Raw genomic sequence first — 15,203 nt, forward strand, 5'->3', positions numbered from 1 at the left:
TCAGCATGCTAAGTTTTTCCCACTCTTCCCTGGCTGTGCCCTCTGTGCTAAGGGGAGCATCAGGTAGTAGTGAGGGACCGGCTAAGATAAGGGCAATTTGCTCATCAGAAAAGGCAAGGCAGTTCATCCCCGTAATGCAGATCTAGCACTAGAGCAGAATAGTGTACCTGCTATGTCACTAGGAGAGACAAAAATCATATACTATGCAAAACTGTGTGCCCAATAACCGCTGCAAAAGTAATAGTGGTTTAAAAACAGGGGTCAAATTAGTGTACCACTTCTTTAAAAAGGGAAAAACCCTCACGGCTGAGCCGCCGTACTAAGTCTGCACAATCTGAAGGGGTAGAGGGGGATGGGGATGGGCGAGGCAGCCCCCCACTCAAACAGTATTCAAACAGATAATGCCTCACCCATGTCAACATCCATATATTACGTGGACCGGGTAGAGATATACATTTTCAATACTACCTGGAATATGTCCAATAACATAAACCAAAAGTTCTGGATGTTTTCTTTACAAATACAAATATAAAATCACACAGGACCAGATCATTCACCCAAAGAAAAGTGTGAAAGATAGAGAGAGTACCTCACGGTAGAACAACCCGAGGGAAGCGCCGGAGGGACGCGGCTCTAGTAAGAGTGTGGTTGTGACCGAGTGAATGAATGCGGGTGAATTTTGGTATCGCTGTGCATTTAAAATACCTTCACAGTGCTTGCGCAATTACGATGCCCTAACAATACGGAGGGGAGGTGTGGATATGTTTACATCATGCCACGTGGATTTAAATACGAGGAAACTCGAAACAATAGATGTAGTACATGCAGTATATAAACGCTGGGTCTGCAGGTTAATATGAAGAACAACGGTGGTTGGTACGTTTGGCGCTTTATAATATCTTATCGCCAGGTATCACATATGAATGGACATCAATTCCGGGTGTGTGTAATGGAGTGACTTCACTCGCATACTTGTGGTGATTCTGAAACTGTTGCTGTTTTTAACTTGAACAGGTGACTGTGATTTGCTCAGGTCACGGTTACGGACACGTGAACATTTGGCACGGTGTCCTGAGGAGTGACGCTGGTATGTGCTGACATAGCGCACTCCAGGTAAAGTAGCCTCAAACTGTGTGTCCATATACGCTGCACTGGTAGTGCCTCTTCGGTGAGGTATCTGAATCACGCCTTGAGCGTGTTTTTGTTTTATTTATCACACAGGTCCAGTATAACGTGAAAAGTTTGAGAATAGTAAACCCCTCATATGCCCTGATGAAATCGCCACAAGAAGGAGCGATGAAACATGTCGGCTTGAGGAGATAAACTTTGTTGGTATATAAGTAACCATTTTTAATCAGTAGTGCTTTGCTGCATCAGAATAAAACGGTATCAGCAAGCAAAGCACCACTACACAATTTATTCGTTTTTTTGGTGTGGTTTGTTTGGGGTTCTGTTATGTGTCACTGAACACTTTTAACAGGTATCAATGTGCTGATACGTTGGTCACTATTTGTGTTTTTCCTTCACTATTCTCACGTCCGCACTACTCTTCTGTTGAGTGCACGTTTGTCTTTTCACAATAGAGAGAGTCGCCAATGATGAGAAGTGGGTATACCGGGAATCATTAACCGGGAACCCCCTCGGGTTGTTCTACCGTGAGGTACTCTCTCTATCTTTCACACTTTTCTTTGGGTGAATGATCTGGTCCTGTGTGATTTTATATTTGTATTTGTAAAGAAAACATACAGACCTTTTGGTTTATGTTATTGGACATATTCCAGGTAGTATTGAAAATTTATATCTCTACCCGGTCCACGTAATATATGGATGTTGACATGGGTGAGGCATTATCTGTTTGAATACTGTTTGAGTGGGGGGCTGCCTCGCCCATCCCCATCCCCCTCTACCCCTTCAGATTGTGCCTATTCGCAATGAACACAAACCTTTAATGACCTCTGACTGATATTATTAATGCTTTTCGATTCTATTATGAACTAATCTAAACAGATGATACATCTCCTTCTGAGTATAATATAAAGACTGTTTTTCATGACCTTCCTAATCCTCCATCCATTCCTGATACTTTCTTAACTTTTGAAAAAGACATTACTGTTCGAGAAGTTATTGCTGCTATCAAGGCTTTGAAAAAGGCCAAAGCCCAAAGTCCAGATGGTTTTTACAAGAACGATACACCTTACAAGATTCCTGCCTACAGCAATATAACCAATTGTCACCCGTGCTCCAATCTTTATCAACCAATAGTTTTTCTCCCAACTCTGCCCCATTTGCTCCTTTGACACCATTAGATAATTTCACCTAGGATTCCATCCCTAAAGAATCTCTCATATATACATTTCTAGCTTCCCCTACCCCTATGAGAACTAAATCTCCTATTGAAATATTATGGGAGATGGATCTCTCTCTTTCACTATGTTCACCAATGGGATCAATTGTGGTGTAAAATCTTTAGTACCTCTAAAGCTTCCAGTATAACTCAGTCTTTATTTTTGTATATAACAAAGCTGTTATTGCTCCTTCCCTCCTACATAAAATTGGTCCCTCCACCTTCTCCTCATGCTGGTCAGGTCTTTCCTCTAATGGTACTTTGACCCACCTAATATATTACTGTCCTTAAGTAAATGCATTTTGGAAATCTATCTGGTCAAAATGCTTAATGATATATTTATATAATGTTCCATTATCTATTCAAAATGTTTTTCTTGGGACTATATCGGCTGAATTTATTACATTTTCATCAAAACTCTTACTATTTGATCTTTTTATTGCACTTGTATTTAAAGTTATATTAACTTGTTGGAAAGATAACTCAAAAATATGTATATTAACTTGGTAGATTATTATGTGCACTAATCATTTAGGAAATGGATAACCGAGTGGACATAGATAGACATACAGAAAGACCAAATATAAGGAAGAATATTTTAGAAAAATATATATTTTTATTGTGTTTTATAAAAGATGCATTCATTTAAACATGAAGCAAAAAGAAAAATGTACACAGTATGGCATCATCCAGATGCTTATAGATTGCCTATATATCATGTGGCTAATGATAATGCAGCTGATTTCAAGGGCTAATCATGCACACATGTTCATTCACACATGGCCTACGTTCTTTTTAAAGAGTTAAAACATGATATTGTTCGATATAGAACTTAGATATGTGTGTCAGCAATAGATGGCATATAACAATAAAGTTAAGCACAAAGAGATGAAAAAGACTTAATCATGGCTATCATAATTCATGTCATGAATTATGATAGCCATGTCTTTAGATGATGTCATACTGTGTACATTTTTCTTTTTTCATAGTTGGGCATCTATGTAGCCACCCCTGCCTGCCCGGAGTAGGTTGAGATAGGTGCCAAGGTTGACTGCCCTGTGGTCAGGGGGGCCCAATTCCAGCCTGATCTGGGCATTGGAAGAGGACCTTGGCAGGCGAAGGACACATGAGCACATACGAGCAGGTCCTTGTGCCAGCTTCCCTTAGGGCAGTTCTGTCCAGTTTGTTGCTGTCCACTACCCTCTGCTGCCTGTCTACCTGCTGCCCTCTGTTTGTGCATCCACTGCTAGGTTCTTGCTCCATTTTACCTTTACTGCTTATTTTTTAGCCCTCTATTTTGCCCTTTCTCTGCCCTCTTTTTTGAGATTTCTGCTCGTTCTCCTGCCCTCTGTTTTGCCTTTTTCGGTTAGTTTTTCTGCCCGTCTTGCCTTTTCTGCCCTCTTGTTCTGCCTTTTTTTGCATGTTTTTATGCCCTCTGTTTTACCCTCTTCTGCTCTGTTTTGCATTTACTGCTCGTTTTTCTGCCCTCTACTGCTCTGTTTGAACTTTTTTGCTCATTCTCCTGCCCTCTGTTTTGCCTTTTCCGCTTGTTTTTCTGCCCGGTCTTGCCTTTTCTGCCCTGTTTTGCCCTCTTCTGCTCTGTTTTGTCTTTTTTGCAAATTCTTCTGCTCATTGTTTTGCCTTTTCTGCAAAAAAAATTCTGCCCTGTTTTGCCTTTTCTGCTAGTTTTTCTGCCATGTCTTGCCTTTTCTGCTATTTTTTCTGCCTTGTCTTTCCTTTTCTGCTAGTTTATCTGCCATGTTTTGACCTCTTCTGCACTGTATTGCCTGTTCTGCCTTACTGGTCCTTTTTCTGCCCCGTGTTGCCTTTTTGAGCTTGTTTCTCCCCTTTTCACGCCATTTCCCTCCTCCTGCCACACAGAGCCACGCCTCCCCAAGGACATACTTAATGGAGGCAGCAGCACAACCCCATTGAGCAGGTCCTCAAGCCAGCTCCCCCTGCAACAGTTTTCCTGTCCAGATAGTCTCCAGTCCGCTACGCTCTGCTGCGTGGCTACCTACTCCCCTCTATTTGTGTCGCTATACTCGTTTTCTGCTCCGTTTTGCCTTTTCTGACCTCCTTTTCGCCCTCTTCTGCTTTGTTTTGACATTCTGTCCCCGTTTTGCCTTTCCAGCTTGTTTTTCTGCCCTCTGATTTGTCTTTTCAGCTTGTTTTTCTGCCCTCCATTTTGCCTTTTCTGCTCATTTTTCCGCCCTCCGTTTTGCCCTCTTCTGATCGGTTTTGCCTTTCCTGCTCGTTTGTCTATCCTCTGTTTTGCTTTTTTTGCTTGTATTTCTGCCCTCTGTTATGCCTTTTCTGCTAGCTCGTTTAGCTCGTTTTGCCTTTTTCTGCTCATTTCTACTTGGCTTTTCGATGGAGACCTTGCACCCCAGGGTACAGATACCCCCAGGGTTGACAGTGCTGTGCTCTACAAATGCTGAATTATTGATTTGTATATCCTGATAACAAGTTTGTTCAGCAAGTTATAATCTTTACACTGTAATATTTCACTCCCGTAGGCCACAAATGGAATAATTTTAGCCCTAACTTCCAGGAAAGGAGAATGGCTAGGCCCCAGCAGCGAGTTTGGTAGTTTAGAGTCACCTGGAGGTCCAGGGCCTTTGCTTTGACTTCCTTCTGTTGCCTGGCAAAGGAACCTCTTGCATCGATCAAGAACCCCAGATACTTATATGATTGGTCTTTTGTAATCTGGTTTATGTTGTCGAGCCAGCCACGCCTCGTACAATTTCCTTCCAAATGTTCCTACTTTGGTTTTCTTCAAATTCACCTCCAGGTTATTGTTGACAGTATAGGAGCGGAACAGGTTTAGCCAGCGCTGTAACCCTACTCTTGTGTAGCTAAATACAACAAGGTCATTGATAAATAACAGGTTACTGATCAGTTTTCATTCAATCTTTGGGGGAGACTGATGATCGAGACAAGGGATTGAGACAGGTTGGTAATGAAGAGATTGAAGAGGAGGGAGGCTAACACACACCCCTGCTGTACACCCAGCATGGTGGGGATTTCTTTTTGTAGACACGCAGGCACCGTCACTAAGTTTAATAAGGATCCAGGTGTTGGAATGACTGCAGAAGCTATAGGGAGATGCCCCATTCCATTAGTTTGGATCAAAGTACCCCACTTGGTACATGATCAAACACTGCTTTAAAATCAACAAAACATCACTGCAGCAAGGAGTTTGAGGAGTTGCTTTATCCACTAGAATTGACATTGCTAATAATTTGGATTATATGTCAGATTTTGCAGTGAAACCCGTTTGGTACTTTGGAATGAGCCCTTTAATCTCCACCCACTGCTGCAGGTTCTTCAGGAGTAGACTGGAGTAGAATTTTGCTTCATTATTAAGATCAATGAGTCTATAGTTGCTTGGGTCTGATCTAGAACCCCCTTTATGGATAGGATGTATTATGGCCCTGCTCCATAACTCGAGCTCCTCAGGCAGTGGTCAAAAAGAGACAAAATTCTGCCTTCCCAGAAGGGAATGTCCTGTTTGAAAAGGGCCTGGGGAGGCCATTGGGACCAGGAGCCCCGTCTACCCTTGCCGTCAACATTACGTGTTCCAGACGACTAGTCAAGTATGGTAAGTCCACGACGAGGGAGGACGAGGCTAAGATGGTAGTTGCATTTGAGCTAAGGGGTTCCCGTCTGATATGCAATATACATCCCCACTTGACAAGAAATGCCTGGAGAGGAAGGATGACCATTCTGGTTCGGTGATGTTCGTGCAGCTAGGCCTACCGGATCTATTCACTTGCATGTTCACCAGGGCCCAGAAGTTCCTGGAGTTGGCATTCTTATTCTCACATGAGAGGATCGCCCAGAAGTGATTTAGCTTCTCTTTATGAATTGCTTGCCTGTAGCTTTTCTACACCAACTGTTCACCCTAAATTTTCTGGGTATGCCCAGACGTGGGTCCCTTCCTCACTTTGCCACTGGATTCAAGCTAGCCTGGCTGATGAGGGGTGTTACCCAGAAACCAGTCCTAGGATGCTTGCTTCCAGTCAAGGGAAGACCTGGTTTGGTAGTTCGGGCCGGACTGTTCCCATGAGGAACAGAGTCAAGACTGATTTGCCAATGGCTGGGTCTGAACTTGGGTGGTGAAATGAGCTAAAGAACAATGATGGATTCAAGCCAGATCTGTGACTTTGGGTGAGAGGCTGAAAAGTTTCAGCGCTCCGTCCATCATCTCTGTGTTTTCTCTGCTACAGGGGGAGCCTGGCGATCTGTTTGGGTCAGGGGCACTGGGTGTTCTGTTGGAGCCAAGAATGAGACATGGGTAGGCTGCAAGGAGCAGTTTTCTACACCATGGGACATAGAGTTGCTACTATTTTTCTTTTGCATCTTTCAATGTCACGTCCTTTCCCTCTTGCTAAGACAACGTGACAACTAAGTTGCTTCTAAGCCAGTGATTCCTGGAGCTGGCTGGGGCACAGCAGTGGAGGTCGCTGCGGAGGGCAGCAGGGTTGGTAAACCTGCCTGCTAGTACTTATTGACTGAATGTGTGCGTTCGTTAGGGACAAATCATGGTCTTCACAAGCCCAGATACTGGCTATATTGGTCATTGCTGAGCGGCTAGTCACCAGTTGAGAGCCTACAGGCTCGACCAGATATGGACTACTGCAGTTTGGGTTTTATGGAGTTCAAGGGCGTGTAAGGGGGCTGCACTTGCTAATAGTCGACAATATCCAGTGCTGACAGGGAGACTCTTGATTTGGGTTAAAACAGCATTGAGAAAAGTTGGAAGTGAGGGCAAGGGGAGCAGCTACTGACAGACTGAACAACGTTAGCAGTGGATGGCGCTCTAAGAATCAATTTGTTTAAATTGTTGAGCTTTGATGTCGATCCCTGTCATGAAAGTAAATCACCTTTTTTTTTTATCTCCGTGCACGCGTGTTCATCAATGTTAAACTCAAAATGTATGATCATTCAATTTGTGCGTTGCATCCGTTGCACTGTGCCCAACAGTGCCGCTATGATTTCTAAACTGAGTGGTTCCGGGACCCCGAACCCTAGGATGTGCGCAAGTTGAACTTTAAACAGAAATGTTTCTGAACGTATTTCTTCCAGATTCAAACATATGCCTCATAAACTTCTCAAAGTTGAATCATAATATTCATTTATTGAATCATCCATTACTTCATGGTGAAATTCATTCAGTTAATTTTTTTGAACTTTATCATCAAACCAATTCATAAAACTAAATGCATAACCATAGAAACTGACATAACAGAAACTGGCAATGCAATTCGCGATATCTTGGAACTAATAAATAGTAATATTTGCCGATATATAAGAAAATTCCGTGTAAGCTTACGAATGCAATCTTGGAGATAGTTACATGCACTGACATGATACCTCATTTGCCATGGTAAACACAATAAGCAAGGGCGGCTACAAAATAACATTCTTTCAACATGTTGGATGGTGCCTATAAATAATCATTCTCTTAAAGATGCTGAATATACAAAATGCGATGCGATGACCACCTTAAAATCTACTATAACGAATATAGCAAAAGGCGGAAAACGTAACTGTAAAAATCGTGCTGGCCCAATTATTATGCTGAAAAATAACAGGTTGTGAATCATATGTTTGAATCTGGAAGAAATACGTTAAGAAACATTTCTGTTTCAAGTTCAAATTGCGCACATCCTAGGGTTCGGGGTCCCGGACCCACTCAGTTCAGGATCCCTGCCATGAAGACAGTTAGCGAGTTCGGAAGATCAACTTGGAGGTTCATTTAAACAGAATGGTAATTGAGAGCAGAACAGTAGATTGAAGTGTCTGCAGACGCTGTGGCCAGATTGTACTAGGAGAAGCCATGGTCATGTCTGGGGTGGCTGTACCGGGTAGGCCATGGCTGCGAGGAGCCTCTGTGAAGAAAAGTGACAGCTCTAGGAAGGATTGATTGTTTAATTCCATACCACCAGGTCTGCGCTTAGATGACTGAGATGGTTTTGTAGGTGAGAGTAATGCTATATTTCCAGCTGGAGCCAGAGTCTATTGGGCTACAGTTGGGCTGAAGGGGCAACTTGCCTCTAGGTTTGGTTTTGGCCGAGGTGGGCTGCTGGTTTGGGAACATTGCGCATCCCGAAGAGGTGACTTGGCAGATGGGGGTTGATGTTGTTACATCGAGTGCCAATACACAGGGAAGGAGGGCAGATTCTGAATGGGAATCACTTGATATGGCGGATAATGTGAAGTTGTGAGGAGGCGTGACCTCCTGGAAAGGAAAATGGTGGCTAATCAGCAGGTTTGGAGCTGGGGAGGCTGACTGGGCAACAGATTTCTTAGGCCCCGCCGACTGAACTTCGGCCACCTTACCGCTAGTGTGTCTGCTGCAATCTGGGTTAGGCCATGTTGACGGGCCGAATGAACTGTGGCCTGAAATTTAAGTTGTGAGGGCCCAGTTTTCATTAGCAATGAACTAATGTGGGTGGAGGGCTCACCTTTGCTTCCTGCAGGGGTGTCTGCACAGTCAACTATGGCTGGCTTTTTAAACAAATCGAAGAGCATTGTAGCACAGGGCCAGGGTGACATACCCTTCCTCTGGAGCCAGATGGAACAACTGGGATGTAATCAGAGACAGTAATTGGTTTGGGATGCTGGCGGTTCATTGAGACAGGATCCAGAGCAGGTGCCAAGCAAGTGTAGGCAGGAAGAGTACTGTTGACTGACCTCCTGGACTGTAGAGGTGAGCTTCCTGTTCATGAGGGGAATCCCAACACAGCCCGATGTGGTCCTCCTATGCCTTAGAGGCTCTTTCCTTGTCCTTCCTGACCTCATTGTTCCTGCTTGAATACCAGAAGGTCCTCCGGGGCTGGGCGCACCAGCACTAGCGCCGCCTCCCTGCCATGGAGTGATAGCCTCGAACTTGGTGCAGGAGAGGGTCATGACTAAGCTGAGTTACGGTGTTAGGGTGCCTTTGTCGGGTGAAGGTAGAGGATAAATGCCAGGTGCTTTGGGAACTGAGCTCAAAACTAGGAGTTATAGGCTCGCTTCTGCCTGCTGGTTGTTATAGTTTGCTGAGCTTAGCAGGAAAATAAACAAGCATTGGCATAGCCAATAGGTCTCGCCTTTGGGACCTTATAAGTGTTTAGCCATGCAAAAGTTAATGTTATTGCACCAAGGATATTGTGTTGGATAAGTAAACACTTATAAGGTCCCAAAGGTAACACCTATTGGCACAGCATGTGGGCTACTATATAACACGGCTAAAACATTGATAAAGCCAATAGATCTTGCATAGTTGAGACCTATAGGCTTTGTCAATGCTTGGAATTTAGTATATAAAGCTAGATATGGCATTTTCAGAGCCAGCAAATAATCTGTGATAAGATTTACTTCACTTCACCCAGTTAAGGGTGCAGGTGATCGGAGCCTGCAGGGAGACGGCACCTGAAAATCCCGTTAATAAGCACGCCGCCCTGCTCTCACACATGTACCCTGTGTGAGATTCGCACTGCATTCTCTTGTCCAGGGCTCCCAATCATTGACATAGGTGTTTCCCATCTCAATGGGTTGAAGAACCCTCATCCTTCTGAAGTGTTGGCCTCATAACGCTCGGTTTAATGCAATGAATAGGAGCTGGGCTGCGAGACAAGCACCCCAGCCCCCTGTTATGTTATAGTGAATTTATATCGCGCACAAATACTCATGAGTGTCCTGGCGCGCAGAGTGAACGTGACAGAGTGGAGCAGGGGTTTTTAAATCGGGTGATTGAAAAGGAAAGTTTTAAGTTGTTTTTTAAAGAGTTTGAAGTCCTGAATATGCTGTAGTTCCACGGGGAGGGAATTCGATGGAATTGCTGCTTTAACGGCGAGGGACTGGCCCCCCAGTCGAGTCCTGCGGAATTGAGGGATCACCGTCTGACGCTGGGTGGCTGAGAGCAGAGAACGGCTGGGGACATAGAAGGCAAAACGCTTCCTGATGTACGATGGTCCAAGGCCATGCAGGGCTCTATGAGTCAGAGTGAGGGCTTTGAATTGCACTCGATGGGCCACAGGTAGCCAATGCAGATCTTGCAAATGCTGTCGGATGCTAGATCTTCCAGAAATGTTAAACAGAAGTCTAGCCGTGGCATTCTGTATGGTTTGCAGTTTTTTCAGCAAATAGCCAGGGATGTCAAGGTAGAGAGCATTGGCATAGTCGATGCGAGAAAGAATAAGGGCACGGGCGACCATCTCCTTGGCTGGCCTCGGTAACAAGGGGAAAAACCTTCTTAATGATTTGAGAGTACCGAACCAGACTCCGGTGAGTTTCTTAATTTGGGCCAGAAACCAAAGGCCTTCTTCAAACCAGACCCCCAAGTTCTTCACTGGGTCGCCCTCTGAATTGGGGCGTGGGAATTCGGGTGGCCACAAGGTTTCCCTAACGGCATGAGGAAACTGACCGTAAAAGAGGACATCCGACTTGTCCTCGTTGCACTTGAGTTGGGCATGTGCAAGCCATTTAAATACGGATGAGAGACAATTCTGGGCAGTGTCAGTTGCCAAGACGGAGTCCTTCCAGGTGAAAAGGAGCTGGGTATCTTCCGCATAGGCTATTATCTTAGCTCCCAGCTCCTCTGCTAAGATCAGGGGAGTCAAATAGATATTAAAGAGCAGAGAGCTCAACGTAGAACCCTGGGGAACTCCTGTGGACATTTGCCTAACCGACGAGGAAAAAGGTGGCATCCGGACCTGCTGAGTGCGCTCTTCCAAAAAGGATTTAATCCAGTCCCAAACGGAGCCAGCAATGCCAATGGTTGACAGCCGGGCGAAAAGTTGCCGGTGAGGCACCGTATTGAAGGCGGCAGAGAGGTCAAGCAAAATCAGGACCGCCCTGCCGCCCGCGTCCAGGCACTCCCTAATCGCCTCAGCCATTTCAACTAGAGCGGTCTCAGTGCTATAAGCCCTAACCGGATTGCGCCAGGTGAAGAGCACCGGATGCCTCGACAAAGTCCTCAAGTTGCCGAAAAACCACCACCAAAGAAGAGAGATGGGACGGTAATTGGTGAGTTCAGAAGGGTCTAAGGAGGACTTTTTTTTAGGAGAGGTGGCGCTTGGCCTGTTTCCACTTCAGAGGTACAGTGGCAGTCCGTCGGGATAAATTAATAATAGTTTCTACCTCTGGATATATCAACTTAGCTACTCCCGCCAAAACTCTAGCTGGACAAGGATCTGTAGGGGAACCTGACTTACGAGATTCGAGTATGGATAATATGTCTGACCCCGCTGTGGGCAGAAACTACATAAATAGAGGAGTAGATGGAGTGGAAGCTAAAAGGGGCAGCAGCGGGGAACTCGTCCCTAGGCTTTCTTGAATCTTCGGCATCTTTTCAATAAAGAAAGAAGACAGCTCCTCACACCATTGTGGTGAGGATGGAAGGGCCGTTTGCTCGGCACAGGGTGACAGAAAGCTTCTGACAATGGAGAAGATTTCCTTACTATTATTATTAGCCTTAGCAATCCACTCAGCATAAAAACTGCTCCTGTCCTAATAACTCTAAGCTCTTATCGGCGCTGCTGTGTTAATGGAATATGGGAGCGCTATCAGGGCTTGCTATCCAGGGAGGGATCTGAGGGGGTGTGGGAGCGACGGTCTGCAAGATTCTTAAACTAAACAAGGAGGGGGGGCTCTCCCGCACAAACAACATACAATAATACATTGCGTTTTTGAAGCACACCTAGTTTTGAAACCTTGGCTGTTCCCACGATACGCTAATAAATAAAACAATAAATATTGCAATGAATATGATAAACAATAAAACTAAACATACTAATTCCTAAATATATTTATAAAATAATTTCAGGGAGGAAAGCCAGATGGCAGAGTGAAGCCAAAAGAAGTGACGAGAAAGTAAAGAAATACATAGGTACATAGAGGGCACACAGTGAGAGAGGCTGAAGTAAAGAAATACATAGGTGCATAGAGGGTACATAGTGACAGAGACTGAAGTAAAGAAATGCATAGGTACAGATGGCAGAGTGAAGCCAAAAGTAGTGAGGAGCACAGTGGGGGTCAAGACATGCGTGAAAGTTAATTACCCACATGGCGGCTGAGCACGTGCACGCAAGCTTGAGGCCAGCAAAAGCCTCTGGTAGAACTCTGAAAATCCCCTTACTAAAAGTTGAGCAAGTAGCGCATGCGCTGCTCTAGGCTCGACCTAATAACTGCTGATGGTCTAGATAACTGGGAGTTTAGGGGCGAGCTGGGCCAGTCAAGTGGTAGCCACTGCAAGGTTACAGTGTAAAAACCTGTGCGAGAGGGGGAGGGGCCCGGCCACCTCACCGCGTCTAAGTTGCACCGGCCTAAAGCCAGCCACTTCTGCACTGCGGGGGTGGCCCCTGAGACCTAGTGCTTTGGGGCACCAATTCCTGCGCTTTGCCTAGGGCAACTGCTTCCGGCTGCTGCTGCGGGCATGGGGGAAATCACTCACTGCACCTCAGTATCTGGTCCAGTTCCTGAGGGCGATGTGTGGTACCATGTGTGTAGTCAAGCCAACTGAGGGCTTCATCCCCGCCACTGGGGCCAGCTACATTCAGCAGGGTGGGGTGAAGTAAACCGTGGCGGCAGCCAGGTGGGGCAGGGAGGCTTGATAGAGGGTCACAAGACCAATGACAAGCAGGCAAAGGGTCTAGTAGCTCTTCGCCCCCCGCAGGTTGATATACGTTGAAATGCACAACACTGTTCCGCTCGACTAGAAGCTTTGCTTTGTTGGCCCAACGAACTTCAAAGTCAAGGGCCCTCAGTCCAGGACAGGTCTTGGGGCTGCAACCCAGCGTTCCAGAAGCTAGGAGCTGTATCGCTGAACAGCAGCGTGCGACATCAAAGTTTCGGCATATCGAGTCATAACCACCAAAAACTAATTTTACTGCATCAGGATGCAGCAGTAACCTTTTTGCTGGAGAAGCAACTTTCAACCAAGAATCCTAAACTCCTTCGTTATCACAGACTAAAATAACATTTTTCCAAAAACCGTGCTATATCCCAATCTTTTTGTCAATCTGATCACAAGAAACAGGCAAATATTTACATAACTAAATGTGTAGCTTTCACAACCATTAACGGGGACGGGTGTGTGCGTTGTATTTAATTAATGAACTAATGATATGAGCATTTTGTCACTCAGCAAACACTTTGTAAAAATTATAACCAAGTGAGACAGCTTCAGATTGAGTTTATTGATTTTACATGAGCAGAAACAAGATCAAAGATACAAATTAATAGTAGTGTCCAGGTTTCGTACAAGTAGAAATCAAACCTCATTTAAAGAACTGTTTAGATAACTAATGGGCTTGTTAACCCCCAAAACACTTCCCCTAAATGCTGTTAGAAAGGCAAAGAAATTAATAAACAAGGTGAAAATCTAGAACAGTGGATTTGAGGCGGAAACATTTGACTCATTAAGGAACATATCTAGATCCCAAATACTAAGGAAAGTCAAAGTAGAGCTCAAATGATTAAGTGGAGTCATACTTTCCAGTGATCACTAAGATGTCAAGCATTTTTTTTGCTTTTCAAAATGTATAGGAGAAGATGTAGGGTAAAACAGCCATCTGTATTACAAGAGCACAGTGATCAGGAGGTAGGAGACGCAGTAGGTAAAGTTTCTGTGTATGCTCACGTAACAGCCTTCACAATTATTTCAAAGTGCGTGGTTAGTTTAAAAAAATAGAATGGCTGGCAACAGCAAGTCAACACAGTATTAAAATAAGAAGCAGCAACATGTTTACACATAGGTAAGTCATAACTCTTTACAAAAAAGCAGACATGATCTTTGTAGGTGCATATTAACAGCTTGTTGTAACAACTCTCCATTAGACATCCCGAACACCGGTCTTCAACACTGATTCAATATTATTTTTTAGCCTTTCTTTATTAATGTTGACTGACATTTTCTCTATAAAATATGAAAAGAGTATGTCACCCTGGAGGAGACAAGGCCAGTAAGAGAAATGATTAAATCTACTGTATACACTGCGCTTAACTGACCACACCCAAATAATTGCACTATTTAGTAATCATCACATAAAATATATGTTGCTAAAAATACACCAAATAGGGTGGTCTTCAATTTTTCGCATTTTTATTCATGGTTCAATCAGTTGCGAGTGGCTGCCGTAATATAAAATGGAGGATAAAAACCCTACATAAACAAAGGCCATTCATTTTTTATATCTCATTCCTATTCCTGTGATTGGCATTTCAAAGAATATGATAAGTACATATCAACTCATTCCCCACCAATTGTCAAAGACTGATCCTTTCACAGTTGTCACCAAGTACACTGTACAGTGACATCGACAAACAGAAAAGTATTAGTCTAGCTATGATCAAGACACATGGGCCTTACTACAACCCCCCTGAGCCTTTTAAATTGGCATTGAGGAGGATCCCAAAAGGGTCTATGTCTAACAATGTCTGTCAGAAAAAGCACGCTCACAAATTCTCCTCTTCACGTAAAAACTGGAAGACTGCTGAAAAGTCCTTCTGAGAATAACCCTTGGCACACATCATTCTGTATATCTGATGTGCTATGGAGCCCAAAGGCGTTGGCGTTTTAGTGTTGGTGGCAGAGTCTTGGGCCAAGCCTAGGTCCTAAAAGAGATACAACAAAAAGAACAGTCACTGAAAATAACCATAGGAGGCAGAGACTATCAGAAGCGTCAACATTTCAAGAGAACTTAGATTTCCCTGCATTGCACGTGATAAATATTGAGCCCTGACAACTTCAAAATAATAGCATCTTTTTATGCACCATCGCCGACAATAAAAATGCAGATTCATATTTTTCTCAAACAATTTTTATCCTGAACATGCATAACTTTAGTCTTTCGGTGTTAACTCAGAT

At 44.2% G+C, this 15,203-nt stretch overlaps 1 protein-coding gene across 1 annotated transcript in view; it reads right to left on the minus strand.

The window, feature by feature from the left end:
• Window positions 1-13,512: 13,512 nt before the first annotated feature.
• The window catches only part of HIBADH (3-hydroxyisobutyrate dehydrogenase), a 523,510-nt gene continuing 521,819 nt past the window's right edge, over window positions 13,513-15,203 (minus strand). The window contains exon 8 of the mRNA XM_078663482.1: window positions 13,513-14,950. Coding sequence (XP_078519608.1) covers window positions 14,792-14,950 — 159 coding nt within the window. The 3' untranslated portion in view covers window positions 13,513-14,791. The remainder of the gene's footprint in view (window positions 14,951-15,203) is intronic.

Source organism: Lissotriton helveticus, chromosome 10, assembly GCF_964261635.1.
Source record: "Lissotriton helveticus chromosome 10, aLisHel1.1, whole genome shotgun sequence".
Lineage (NCBI taxonomy): Eukaryota > Metazoa > Chordata > Amphibia > Caudata > Salamandridae > Lissotriton > Lissotriton helveticus.